The sequence below is a fragment of the Heptranchias perlo genome, chromosome 13 (assembly GCF_035084215.1).
Source record: "Heptranchias perlo isolate sHepPer1 chromosome 13, sHepPer1.hap1, whole genome shotgun sequence".
In the NCBI taxonomy this organism is placed as follows: Eukaryota; Metazoa; Chordata; class Chondrichthyes; order Hexanchiformes; family Hexanchidae; genus Heptranchias; species Heptranchias perlo.
The window spans coordinates 45,461,653-45,475,151 of record NC_090337.1 but is presented as its reverse complement, the minus strand read 5'-3'; the positions used below and the strand labels follow the sequence as shown (position 1 = coordinate 45,475,151).

General features: G+C 38.1%; 1 protein-coding gene across 5 annotated transcripts in view; it reads right to left on the bottom strand.

Annotated features, from left to right (window-relative positions):
• Positions 1–5,523: 5,523 nt before the first annotated feature.
• The window catches only part of dock10 (dedicator of cytokinesis 10), a 262,430-nt gene continuing 254,454 nt past the window's right edge, over positions 5,524–13,499 (bottom strand). For all 5 annotated transcript variants that reach the window (XM_067995400.1, XM_067995403.1, XM_067995401.1 and 2 more), the window contains exon 55: positions 5,524–6,735. In XM_067995400.1, the coding sequence (XP_067851501.1) occupies positions 6,610–6,735 (126 nt within the window). In that variant the 3' untranslated portion in view covers positions 5,524–6,609. The remainder of the gene's footprint in view (positions 6,736–13,499) is intronic.

Sequence of the window (13,499 nt, the reverse complement as noted above, 5' to 3'; positions counted from 1 at the left end):
TGCTTCCAGTTAATCTATCTTCATCAAAACCTACTAAACAGGATGGATTGCATAAATTACATTAATTTACTTGTCTTCATTCAGGCATTACTTTTACCAACTGTTTAATCAACATTTGCTCCGTAAAAATGAATAATTTCATGGCTCAGTGACATGATGATTCACAACAAGAAAATAACTGACAATAATAATCAGTTCAATGAATTATCATCTTAAAGATCAGGGGTAAATGTTAAGGTCGAGCCAGGATGAGAGCCGGGGGTTGGTGGGGGGGGCAGAATTTCAGGACAGGAAACCCGGAAGTATGGGTTTCCCTGACACCCCTACTATTTTGATGTAAGGACGTCTTTCAATTTTTTTCAGTAAGTTTCCCGCCCGACAGCCAGCCAGATTGACAGGTTGGCTGTCAGTCGGACGGAGAGCATCCAGGGAGTGGATGCCAGCAGGTAAGTCTTAGATTGGGGAGGAGGGGGTTGGTCACCAATAGGAGATAGGACATGGCGGGGGGGGGCGACAGTCATCGGAGTTGGACATCGGGTTGGCGGTCATCGGGGGTCGGGGGGTCCAGTCATCAGGGGCTCAGTCATGGGGGGGTTGGACATTGGGGGGTGGGGGGGGGGGGTTGGACATCGGGGGGAGAGGGGGGTTGGATACCGGGAGGAGGGGGGGTCTGAGATCGCGGGGGAGGGGTCGGAGATCGCGTGGAGGGGTGTCTGTCATGGGGGAGGGGTGGTCGGCCGATCACGAGTCGGATTGCAGCAGGTAAGCTTGTTGGGCCTGGAGGAAACACTCCTGCTCCTCCTGGCCCACAAGCAGTGCAATGAAGGCACTTACGTGTTGACTTGGGCCTTCTTGCCTCCTCTTACATGACACGAAGCAGAAGGCCCAGGAATCCCGGTCCCCAGGAGTTAAAAATAAAAAGCTGTTAAAATAGAGGCCTGCAGCCTCCTTAAAAGATTTTACTGATCGACCTGCCTCCTGAGAGCGGGTTGGTCGTCAGCCCCTCGACCCGCCTCCGTTAAAACTGGAAGTGGGCAAGTTGGGGTCAGGTTTTGCATTTTCGCCCCCAACCCACCTGTTCTTGGGGTTAAAATTTACCCCTAGAACTGTGAAGCTGAATGCAGAATGACATTTAAAACATCAAATGTTTCACCTGTGGGATAAATAAAATCTCTTAATATCAACAGCAGCACAGAGAGGAGTAAGAGCAGGTGCAGCATCAACCTTCAGTGGCGCCAGTGCTCTAAGAGAGTAACTCAGCCAAGAGCCTTTCAGTTAAACCATCCCTCCCCATCCGCAATGCACCAACAGTTCTGCAATCCTCATCAACACCATCCTTATTATCACCATCAGATTACTTTTCTTTAGTCCAGCCTCATGGGTCTTGCCCACAACTGACTACAAGTATGAACACCAGCATCAAATGTAGAAAACAAAAACTTTACTTCAACAACTCACTTCAGATTTGAATAACAATAAACCAGAATCACCCTTGTGCAAAATATTGTGTATGATTGTGTCGAAAATTATTTTTAAAATAACAAAAGTTTCAAATGTTTTCTTTTGGAGAAAGGAAAGTTTTATAGTTGTATTTTGAAAGACATTTTTGCAGCTGCTGACCATGTTTCTCTCTTCAAGTGGAAACTTTATTTTGAAACATTTTGATTAATAAATAAGGTGAAGACATACAGGGGATCAAAGTTGTTGGAAATTTGAAAATCAAAGAGCAAGGAAAATTACTAATCATAATTTCTGTTTGTAATACCTATTTTGCAAATAAACAGATATAAAAATTGTTTCGTTTTAGTATTTTAACAATAGTTCAACAAAGGAGGCTCTGATTTGGCTTCAAAGAGTATGGAATTTGAATGAAGAAGCAGGTGCTTTCTTTGCAATTTCAAAGAGGAGGACTGAGCTGTTTCTCCATTGTATAATGTGGTTGAATCTGATAGAATTAATCATGATTTTCATCACAGACAAGCATTTCTCACTATTCTTTCCATCACCGGGGTGAAGGGTTGAGCAATTATCTATAATTACCCCAATGTGCTCATACTTTCACCACACAAATAGAAAGGAAATTAACTGTGTGTAGATTACAGCTGCGTAATCACATAGCATTGATTTTTCATTTCATGAAAGCTGTTAAAATGGTAACATTTTACAATGAATTTGTATAGAAAAACATATACAGCAAGGATGAAAAATGTTATTGCAACAAAGAGGAATGTTTGCTTCAGAAACAATTTATTATTGCAGTAGTTTGCACTTAATATTCCATTTTTTAAAAATATAATTTTTTAGTTCAAAATAACAACCACCATAAACAACCATGTCTGTTGTCCCAGTTAAGCATTAATCAACAAAAATGTTATTGCAACTGTCTGAAATGTAAATTCCTTATTATCTGTTATTGGTAATGAAATACATCTTAGGTTGTGAATGAAATTTAACAGCTTTAAATTATAATAAATGATGCATACTATTACAGTGCAAGCATTTCCTATTGAAAATATATAAAGTTTCCATATTTACTATTTCTAGACTGAGCATTAGAAGTAAGCAATCTGTTTGGTCAAGGAAATGGGTATAATAGAAAGATAGAATGATACAGCACAGGAGGTGGCCATTTGGCCCATCGTGCCTGTGCCAGCTCTTTGAAAGAGCTATCTAATTAGTCCCACTCCCCTGCTCTTTCTCCATAGCCTTACAATATTTTCCCCTTCAAGTATATATCCAATTCCCTTTTGAAAGTTATTATTGAATCTGCTTCCACATCCTTTCAGGCCGTGCATTCCAGATCATAACAACTCGTTGCCTAAAAAAAAATTCTCCTCGTCACACCTCTGGTTCTTTTGCATAATAATAGAGCAGTCATAACAGAACAAAAGCAATACCATAGTAGAATTACCACATCTGGCTCTCACTCAAATTGTTACTGTCTATTCATGGTTAGAATGAATATTCCAGTATGTTTTGTGTGGAAAAAGGCCCCTCAAATTTGATCTCCAATGCCAACATAAAGTAAACTGCAACATACATTTTAACCACAATAGGTTTCTGGTAACTGATTAGTCATTACCTACATTGTCATAGATATATTTATGCAGAAAATAAAGGTGTTCAGTGAATTAACTGTTGCTCATAAGTGACAGATAATGAGAACATTACATTGTACTATTCAAGCCCATGAAGTTAAACTAATGTACAAATGTGTAACTGTATAACTGTCAAAATAATAGTTATCTGCAGAATTATTAGACAATTCTTTTTGGAAAGGTAGGACCATAAAGAATTTTGACACTCAAAACAGTTCTAAAAACATACATACCATATGACAACCTGAATGAAAAAAAAGAGGCTCACTGCATTTACATAGGCCCATCAGAAATCAAGTTCACAAGCAGTGAGCTGACATGGGCAAAAAAGTCGTCAGTGCTGTAGCAGTGGAGTGGAGTAACACCAACCGCATCCGACAGGGTTGAGCCTGTTGCATTTGGTGTTAAAATGGTGACTCCTCCTTTTGATTCCTGACTCCTGATTTGCAGCTTTAAGCATAAATTTTCAGCTTGTAGAAAGTTCTTACTGTCTCATCAGTTGATCAAAGAAAGTGTTTATAGGAAGAGCTCTCTTCAAAGCTATCACCCCTGTTCAGATTACAGACCATTGATCTGTGTTACCTAGTGGTGTTCCATTGCATTAACTAACAGTGACCCTTAAACATTGGACTAGAAATCTGTTGATGCCGCACCCATTTTACAGGTGTAAAGGCTGAACTATAGGCATCCAGGACCCGAACCTGAAACAGGCATTTACACCTTAGCATATGCAAATCAGAGGCCCAACGTCTGTTTCAAGACCCCTTCCCAAAATTGGGCCACCCTGAACACAGCCTGCGCCAGGCCTGCTGTGGTCTGGATAACCAGGTCTACATGCAGCCTAACCGACGGTCCTGAAAGGCACCAAAAAGGTGAGCTTTAAAAAAAATACTTACTTGAATGTGGAGCCAGGAGGAGTGGGAGTACTGCTCCCAACTTCACAGCTGTCCCAAAAATCATTGCCAACCTCCGCTTGGCCTTCTCCCAATTGCCTCCTCCCTTCCCGATCACCTCCCCCTTCCTGCTCCACATAGCAGCCAGCCAACGGTCAAATCCTGAGGGGGAGGTTTCCTGGGGTGTGGGCGTGCTTGCAGGGGCCAGCAAACAGGCCGCAGTATTTTTGTGGGGCCAGGAGAAGCACCATATATGGTCCAAGAACCATATTTCCCCAGTAAATACAAAAACATTTCATCCCAGAAGAATAAGAAACTTTTGGGCACTATCCGTTAAGTTTCAAGATTCACTGTCCAATTGCAGATCAGGTCCATGAACATTTTTGTGTCATCTGTTAACTTGTAAATGGGCACATTGATGCACTGATGCAAATTATTAATGAAGATCATTAACAGTACAGGTTTCAATACAAAGGCTCATTAGACTCCACTTGGTACCTGGCCCAATGCAGATCTACACCCATTGATGATGACCTTCTACCTACAAGATTGAAACCAATTGTGTATCCATCATGATATTTTACTGTTAATACCACACGGTGATGTCTCTCTCAATCTGTTGCACTTTCTCGAAATCTATTGACCTGCTTTAATTTGGTCACTAATGTGAAAGGACTACTCAACTACCATGGAGTTTATAAGCGCAATAAAAAGGGGTCTAGGTTGTATTTGCAGTAATACACTAAACACAATGTGCAGTCAATGCAAAGACAAATATGAAGCTGAAAACTTAAATCAGGCAGAACACAAAAGCAAAGGAAATATGACTCAAATTATTTTTGATTGGATTGTTTTTCCTTGTATCAAATATACTGGGGATTTCATCTCTCATTTGTCAGAAGTAGATTATTTCTCAGAAAACCTCCTGTAATGACACACAAATACCCTTCTGTGAACATTCTGCCCTGATATTAGTCTGCCACCTGCAAGGGTTTAGGCGTGCAGTCATACTGCCACTTTTGTGTTATTGCAAAGTGGCTTCTGGTTTGGAACAATGGAAACATGACAATATCATTCTAAAGCCAAGTCCTGCTCTTTCTTCAGATTGTAGCAGTGAAAGACATTCTTGGAAAGTTCATTAAATCATTTGGCCTTGGCAGAGTGTGGAAAACAACTCAAGTGTGGTGTTAAGATAAATTTAAAAATTGCTCAGGGGGTCTGTGTAAATGTTAAGCCTTTTTTTTTTACAATAACCTACAGTGCCTTTAACCTATAAAAAGGTTGAGAAAGCAGGCACTCCTTCTTACAGTCTCAAAGCATTCACAAATGTCCTGGTCGAGAATGCCATTTTGTACATGAATGTAAGCATGCACACACTGAGCTCCCTCTTGGCCGTGAGAGTGCGATTCACAGCTAGATAATGTAATACAGACCTTATCGCTGAAAATCACATGATGCATCCACCAGTGTCAGACTAATAACACAATACAACTATAAAAGTGAGGGGCCTCAAAAACAATGCCACAAAAAACTAATTTTTTATTTATTTTTATTTTTAAAATCACGTTTACTGGTGAGAAGATATAGTTAAGCAGCAACATAAGAACCACAGCATAATTTTTTTTTAAATGAAAATGCTGCCAAGTACAAGCATAAAACAAGGGCATGTTCACCTTATCTCACACAGCTTCCAGACACAGGGCCACAGGTGAAAATAGTTATAAACAAGTACTTAATAAAACAAATCTAAATTAATAATTCTGCATTGGTCTAGGATATTTAATAAATATTAACAGACAGAAGACCATGATGTTTAAGCATATAATCTATTTGTGGGGTTCAGATTGCATTCATAAACCAGGAGCTTTGCACTGGTGAGTTATGATGCCAGTTGAATTCTGCAATTAAATTTCAGCTTTAAAATCACCCCCATTATCTGCTACTCCTTATATGTACACTCAGAAGGGAGTCTACAGATTATGGTGTCCTGTGCTGTCAAATGAGATCTGTCTGTTGTGCTTTACACTTCTGCTATTTTCTTTTGACAGTATGCATGGTGTTTTCAGCAACAAACATTTGTAAAAATAAGTTTAAAAAATTTCCCAACGTATATACACAAATATTTTACAAATTTTATTTTAAAAAACATCGTTATTTTGCTGTTAAATTCATCTCATCACTATGTTCATTTAAAGTCATTGTAAAAGATCTAATTTACATAGTCAATATTTACAGTTAAAATAGCAAATAAAAGCATTTCAAGATCTTTAAAGGTTACAAAATATCAATATTTCCATTTAAAACAGTACTAGCAAACAAAATGTTAGGTACCAGATAGCTTACTGCAAGCACTGTACATTCATATTGTATCTATTACACAGATCCAAATTGGTGTAATAAAGGTCACAGAACAATAAAAACTCAAGTAAATAGTGCAGATACTGCAGGTACACTGCAAGCTGGAGTTTGTAACACTGGTTTGCAATTGTAACTATACAATATAATAAAACAGTTCTTTTTTTTACAGAATACATTTAATTTGCAGCTTGTAACATTTCCAGTATCAGAGATCTAACAACAGCTATAATTTATGGTAATTTATTGAAGAGAAAGTGATATTATTCTGAGTTCGATGTGACTGTTACCCCTGGCAGGTTGTTGGAGGTGGTGGTTCTACTGATTGCTCTGAACACGTGCTGCCGTTCCATTCCTTGCTGCTTTGTCATGTCCTCCCCGTACACAACCTGTTTTTTAAAAAAAAATAACAAAATAAGTCTTTTTTTAAAATAAGAGATACACTTCTTAAAATTAAACATCATATGCAAACAGTTGGGGTGGGGGAAGAGATGAAATACAGTGCTGTTGTCCAGAGAACTTGTCTTATTTAAGCAAATTCAACCGGGGTTCAGCAAATTCAGAGTTGGATCATGCATGTAGGTTAAATGTGAGAAGCGACACCTTTACACAAGAACTGAAGTTGCACACAAGTGACTGATGCTGAGTGGAAATGAGTTGTAAAACAAGTGGAACACAAGATGGTTACCATATCCCATTAACAATGCCATAATATATTTTACCAAACAACCAGCTGTGGTTGTGAACATGCATAAATGTTGACACTCAACTGCATATGTTTGAAATGAAACGTGTGCTCATTATATTGCTACCCACGATAATTTTATTCTTCAAATTCAATTAAATGAGTTATTTTCTTGTTGTATTTCTTCCTGAGAGCTAGATCTTTGTTGGAACAAAGGCTTTGAAAATGACAAAAATTAAGGTTTTTGACAAAAAGAGCTTTTTTTTGAAGAATGGTGCAGTTATATTAAAATACTGCGATTAACAATTTATAAAATAACTTCAATGGTAATGTAAATACTTTCTTAAAACCATTTGCTGATATTTTCAGGTCATGCTTAGGCAAGTTTCTTTCTTTCAATGTTAAAATGCTCACACAAGTGACTGAATTGTGGTTCCTATGAGAGCTGAGCTCCATCTGTTCGTCATTTTTTAAAAAAAGTTTCAACCAAAAATACTTTCAGTGGGTCTTAGCTGTGCACCAACTTGAACTTTATCGCTCCAATTTTGCTAGACTAGAAAAGTTTGTGCTGGGAATAGTTGGAAGCTAACCTGGCCCACAGCACACTGAGCTAACTGTCCCCAATTCTGAGATCAGACCATTTGAATAATTAGTTTGAACTCCCAGCATAGCTGCGGACTTGCACTGGCAGCTCGGCTAATGTGGGTGTGCAATATCTGATTAGCAGTTCAAATTTGAAGGGTTGTGGGTAGTTAAAGGCAAGTGGCTACATATGAGGCAAATATTGTTTTGGCCTTCATAAAGTTTCAGTATAGATTTTTAATATTTATTAGTCTTTGTTAAGGAAAGGAAGGGAGGGAGGGTAGGGATGACAAAGAAGTGTGAGGTAAAAATAAAACGAATTTAGTTAATGCAATGGAGCTGTGAGCAAGTAGATGCATGGTTCAGCATCTGACTTCCTGTTTGATGGTTGGCGAAGTGGATGTCTCTTTGCATGAGATGGATGCAAGGAAGGTTGTCTTGTGTAGTACTCCAGTTCTCCCTCCCCATAGGACAACAGTGTACCTTGCCTGAAAAAGAAAGCGGCTAGGTAGTATTAGGGTGCCATTTATTGTGCTCTGAACTCTTCATAAATCTGACACAGAAGAAATGTTCTGTGCCCTGAACACGTTGCCTCTTGTGAACGCATAATAGTGGATAGCCATCTGATGAAATTGGCATATATCGCCTGTGGTCGCTTGGAAGGATCCAGTACCATAACAGTTTAATGCAAGCCTATGGGCTAAGTCATCCCTGTGGTACAAGTTGTCTGCTGATGAACGTGCAGCAGATGGCATTGCTTATGTAACAGCCCCTTTTATGAAGCGGGACAGGAAAGATGGGTCTCCAGTGACAGATGAAAGGAAGTGTAGCACGGTCAACAAGCACTGGTCCTGCAGTAGTCCCAGATGTAAACAAAATGACTTGAGTGTTATTGCACCTGCATTTATTGCCCGCTCATGAAATTTTCTTTCTAATCTAAATCATACTGCACTACCAGAACCTCAAAGGAGTTCCCATCCTCACAACTCTATGGTGCTATTTAAATTGCAGCAACAACCAAGAATAAATTTTGAAAATGCTGATAAAAGTAAGCAAATATGGTGCATTCTCTTGCAATTACAACTGACATGGAGTACAATCAACAAAATATGAATTGAAATGGTGAGAAAAAGCCTGCAGCAATAATATTCATTTAAAATCCAACCTGAGCAGGCCAAATCAAATCATTTACCCATTTTATAAGAGAGATCAGCGCTGGGGATGGAGTGTACCCAAAAATGTGAAATCTAGCAAGATAAGTATGTACATCATTTTCAATTGTCTAATGAAGCTTGGCCAGGTTCACAGTGCCTCCTCTCCCATAGTTCCAAAAGTCTCCACCACAAAATACATTACAGATTTAGCCACAGCACAAGGGCCTGCAAACCTAATTTTACACTTCCAATCTCACCTCTAGTGAGGCTCCGAGCCAGGAGGGGAGCCTTGCAAACTTTTAGATTTTTTTTGTATCCTTCAAAAAGGGTAAATCATCATTCTGGATGCATAGAGTGGACGTCTGTCCTCACTTCAGATGGCATGTGCTTCAACAAATTCCAGGTACTAGCTTTACTTATTTCCAATGCATGTAATAGTAATGAGTTTGGGTAAAAAAATTATCAAATGGTTGCAAATTCAGCTTAATATTAATGTTTGCACCCAAATGCACTGAGGGGAAATTGATTTTGAAAGGTTTGTATAGTTAAAAAAATATGACTTGCATCAGTTTAACAGAAAATTTTGAGTAACTACTAAAAGTACAACAAAGTCAGGACATTCCAGAACTCCAGAAAGTTAGGAGAGAGCTGGAACATCAAACAACTTTGAAACCTTTAAATGTAAAATGAAAAAAAAATATTCCAGTTGTAATTACCACACAAAATCAAATTCACAACTGCAAATTTATTTAATGTATTCTGGATTCTTGGAATGTTATAATATTCAGCAAAGCAAATCAGGCGAATGTTATATAATCTCATTATATCTTTTGTATCAACTCTGTCCAGGTCCAGGATAGCAAATGTCCTAGTGGACTCACTGAACAATGCAACTTTCTGGTCACAAAATATCAGCAGAAATAATTCCATGTAATGTTTAATCCTAAAGTTATTAAAGAAATGTGTAGGTAGGTTGCATTCTTAAATCTAACTATAGTTTTCATGTGGTAGTGCTGATGCTCCAGAGCATTAAATAAAGGATACGGCATGCTACTAAGGAAGATGCAGCAAATACTTCATCAATGAATTATCTCCTAACTCTCAAACTGTGAAGTTGCAAATGAGTTATGCAGATTATTTATGATTAAATGTTTTCTACATCTCACATAGCAATAGGTGGCGTATTTCTGGAATGTCTGTTTTAAATATTTCTGTATTTCTCTAGTGAAATCAAATTTGAGAATTCAAGGTGGGTTCTTAATTATGTGCAGGACAAAAGTCTCTTCTGTAATGTTACTGTGCAGAAAGGGTTTGGGCTCATAGTGGTAGGTTAATCTACTGAGGTTTTTGAGTCCATATAGTAAGGGAATCAGATTGGTATTGGCTGATACATAACACCTATATTTTCTGTTGTTGTCTGATGGCTATCCTGTGTGGATTTTTCATCTAGGTTTTTTTATTGCTTGCTTGTCACTAGCTCTAATTGTTGGCAGGGCAACTGTGTGGTAGTGTGCAGGCTAGAAGTAGTGTGGAATTGGGTTAGAAGTTAATAAAGGATTGTGTGGAGTTTCTGAGTTAAACACGTTCAAGTGGGTATGTCTGCGATGTTAAACTAATGTTGATGCACAATGTTTTTGCACTGTTGTTATTTAACTTTTCCTTTGACCACAGACTTAGTTTATTTTCTAATGGCTTGTTAGGTTAATATCGTTAAAAGTAATAAGGTTCACAGGCAATTAATGTGAAAATGAAGCAAGATGGCATTCTGCCACAACAAAACTATTTTTCTCTCATGCAACGCCAAGTTATAAAGCTGTAAGTTTACCAGATTAATGAATAACATGTTTTGCTGCTGGGCATAAAAAGTGCACGATCATAAAGGCAGAATTAGAAGAGACATACAAAAACGTTAGATTATAGTGCCATTTCAACAGCTAGTGACAATATATCAAACATATACCTAAAATTTGATTTTTAACAATTATAATCGCTATTGTTCATAATTATCAATCTCCAGGACATTATCATAGCAACATAATATCAAAAATAAATTAGTTCAATTTGGCACAAAGCATCATGGTATTATTCTGTTCATCAGTACAATAATGGGCCATAGTTTGCTGTGGAAGTGCATCTAATGGCATCTGCCATTAGTTAGACATGCCCTTAAATGTTTTTGCATGGCAAGTTGCTGAAAGTGCAAGCTAATAACGTCACAGAGAGGGAAACAGGGCATCTGGGATCTGAGTGAACAGGGCAAGCAACTGTGTACCTCCTTAACCCATCAGAATGAGCAGCGCAAGGACTGAGAAGGAAATGTGAATTAGAGTGGGTGAATTCAATGCCAAATCAGGTTCATTTATAATAAATGAATAAACTGACCAATAACAATGAAAATAGAAACTGAAATACAAAACCATGCATCAAAGACAATGAAGAGTGAAAGTTCACCATAGAAAGAGGTACAGGACATACCATTTTTGGTAACAGCAGTGAAGGAGGTAATAGACTGAGAAGAGTAGAAGTTGGAAGAAGTGAAAGGATAATTCAGCTGCCAGAGAAAAAGAAAAATACATCAAGTGAGTACATTTGATTGAGGATTCAGATGCTCAAATATTATGGTATTACAATCGATCAAATACTTTTCAATGCTCACCTTCAAATCATTTTTTTAAAAAAATAAACAAAGTGATGCTGTTACTTACAAAGTCCATTCTATTGGATATCAAACTCAAGAAATTCAGATGATCTAACTGACTAGAAAAAAAAGCAGTGAGCTCTGTTTCATTTCAGCATTCCCTTCATCTGCAACCCCTGAAGTTGATTTCACTGAAAAAAATACAACCCTCATCTCATATTTCCTTATCCCTCTTACCGAGGTGAGATTTCTCCTCTCAGGTTAGATACATAAACTGAAGTGACGGCCCCTGCTACAATTCAGATCTACCAGATGTGAAGCTTTGATTGGTGTTGTGCCCATCATACCTTGCTTGTGACTTTTTTCCAGTCACTTGCGTTGAAACAGTACAAGTGTACAGCAAGTACTTTTGCAAATGAAGCAAATGGCACAAGCACATTCACCCCATTCCTACATCTTTTAAAATTTCATATAAACTGTGTACATTTCAACTTGGCAACAGCGGGGAAGAAAAGTAGTGACTATTTTCATGGTAAGTGTTCTAAATATTTCTTCACTATTCTTTTCTGGTCAAATTTTCTGTTAAGCAGCAATTACTATGGAAAATTAAGATTGCTACAGGGATGTGGACTGATTCACCAGATGGGCTATGGAATGACGGATCAGGATTTTTTTTGGTAAATATTTGTACTCATTAAGGTGAATGATGTTGATCACGGGCAATGAAGTATTTACCCATTTAAGGCCCCTCTCGCCAGCCATGGCACAGTCAGCTGTCATATGGTTTCCTTTTGTTCTTTCTCAGCAACATATCTTAGCCTCAGGAGAGCACCCTCGCTGCAACAGGGTGGTACTTTCATTTCTGAAATTGGCTATCTTTGTGACAACGTGAGAATATAATCTAGTGCCAGATAGCAGCAATTTGTGTTGGAAGTCCATACCCACTCAGAACTAGGTTGAAACTACCGAAAGTCATTGCACAAATGAGCTTCGCGGCCAATGTTTCTTTAATTGGGGCTGATACAAACCCAAAAAGCAGAGAGTTGAAAAACAGTGTCCTGCTCCACTGCACCATCTAGTCCCCTGGCAGATGCATTTTAATGTAGATAAATGTAAAGTTAAGAACACGGGAAATGGAAACGCATACAATGAAGGGATGTCAGTTAGAAAAGATGGAAAAGGGAAGAGGATATGATGCTGGAAGCTTTTTTTTTTAAAAACACGTACTCTTTTCACCTACAATTCATGAACCTGATTTTAGTAACCAAAAGACCAGCACCAATCCAGTGTTTTTAGCCTGCACATGTGCCATGAATTTTATGGGTAAGTAAACCCCCCAAAAGAGACAGAGGAGGACGAATTTAAATAAGGGAAAACTGTGCTGTACCTCCCTTTACATCAATAATGTCCTTGTGTTCAATCAAAAACTGAAGGCAGATCGGAAAATCCCCACTATAATATTTCATATTGATCCAGTTTCAAAAAGTTTGATTTCTCAGGCAATTCACTATCTAATCACACAAAGGAGTTTTTACATACTAAAATATAGGTGCAGAAATTCTGAACTCAGTCATAAAAGTACATTACACTAGTTAACCAATTTGTGGCTGGTATAATTTATCATGTATAATGAGGCCCCAGTTAATCTTACCTTAGTGCTTAATACTTTATGCTTTAACGACTCATATGTCACTGAGTGTCACAAAAGATTAGAATCCCTGTACCTAGATTACAGCTAGATGCTGAAAGATTTTCACACTGGATTATCAAGTACTGAATACAGACCAGGTTCCAAACAATTAGTATAGTTCACAACTTACAACAATTTCTTAAGAAAAAATTGTATTCTCAGGATCAAAAACTAATACTGGTTCCTTTATTTACTGTATTATGAATTGTTTATATCTTTAATCGATATATCCCACTGATGATTGTGCCCAAAAGTCACACTGATGCAAAAGTCAAGAGTAAAAGCTGCCAGAAAATAAAGTATTGCAGATTCTGGAAATCTGACACAAAAACAGAAAATGCTGGAAACACTCAGCAAGTCAGGCACATCATCTGTGGAGAGAAATGACAAGATATTGTTCAGGC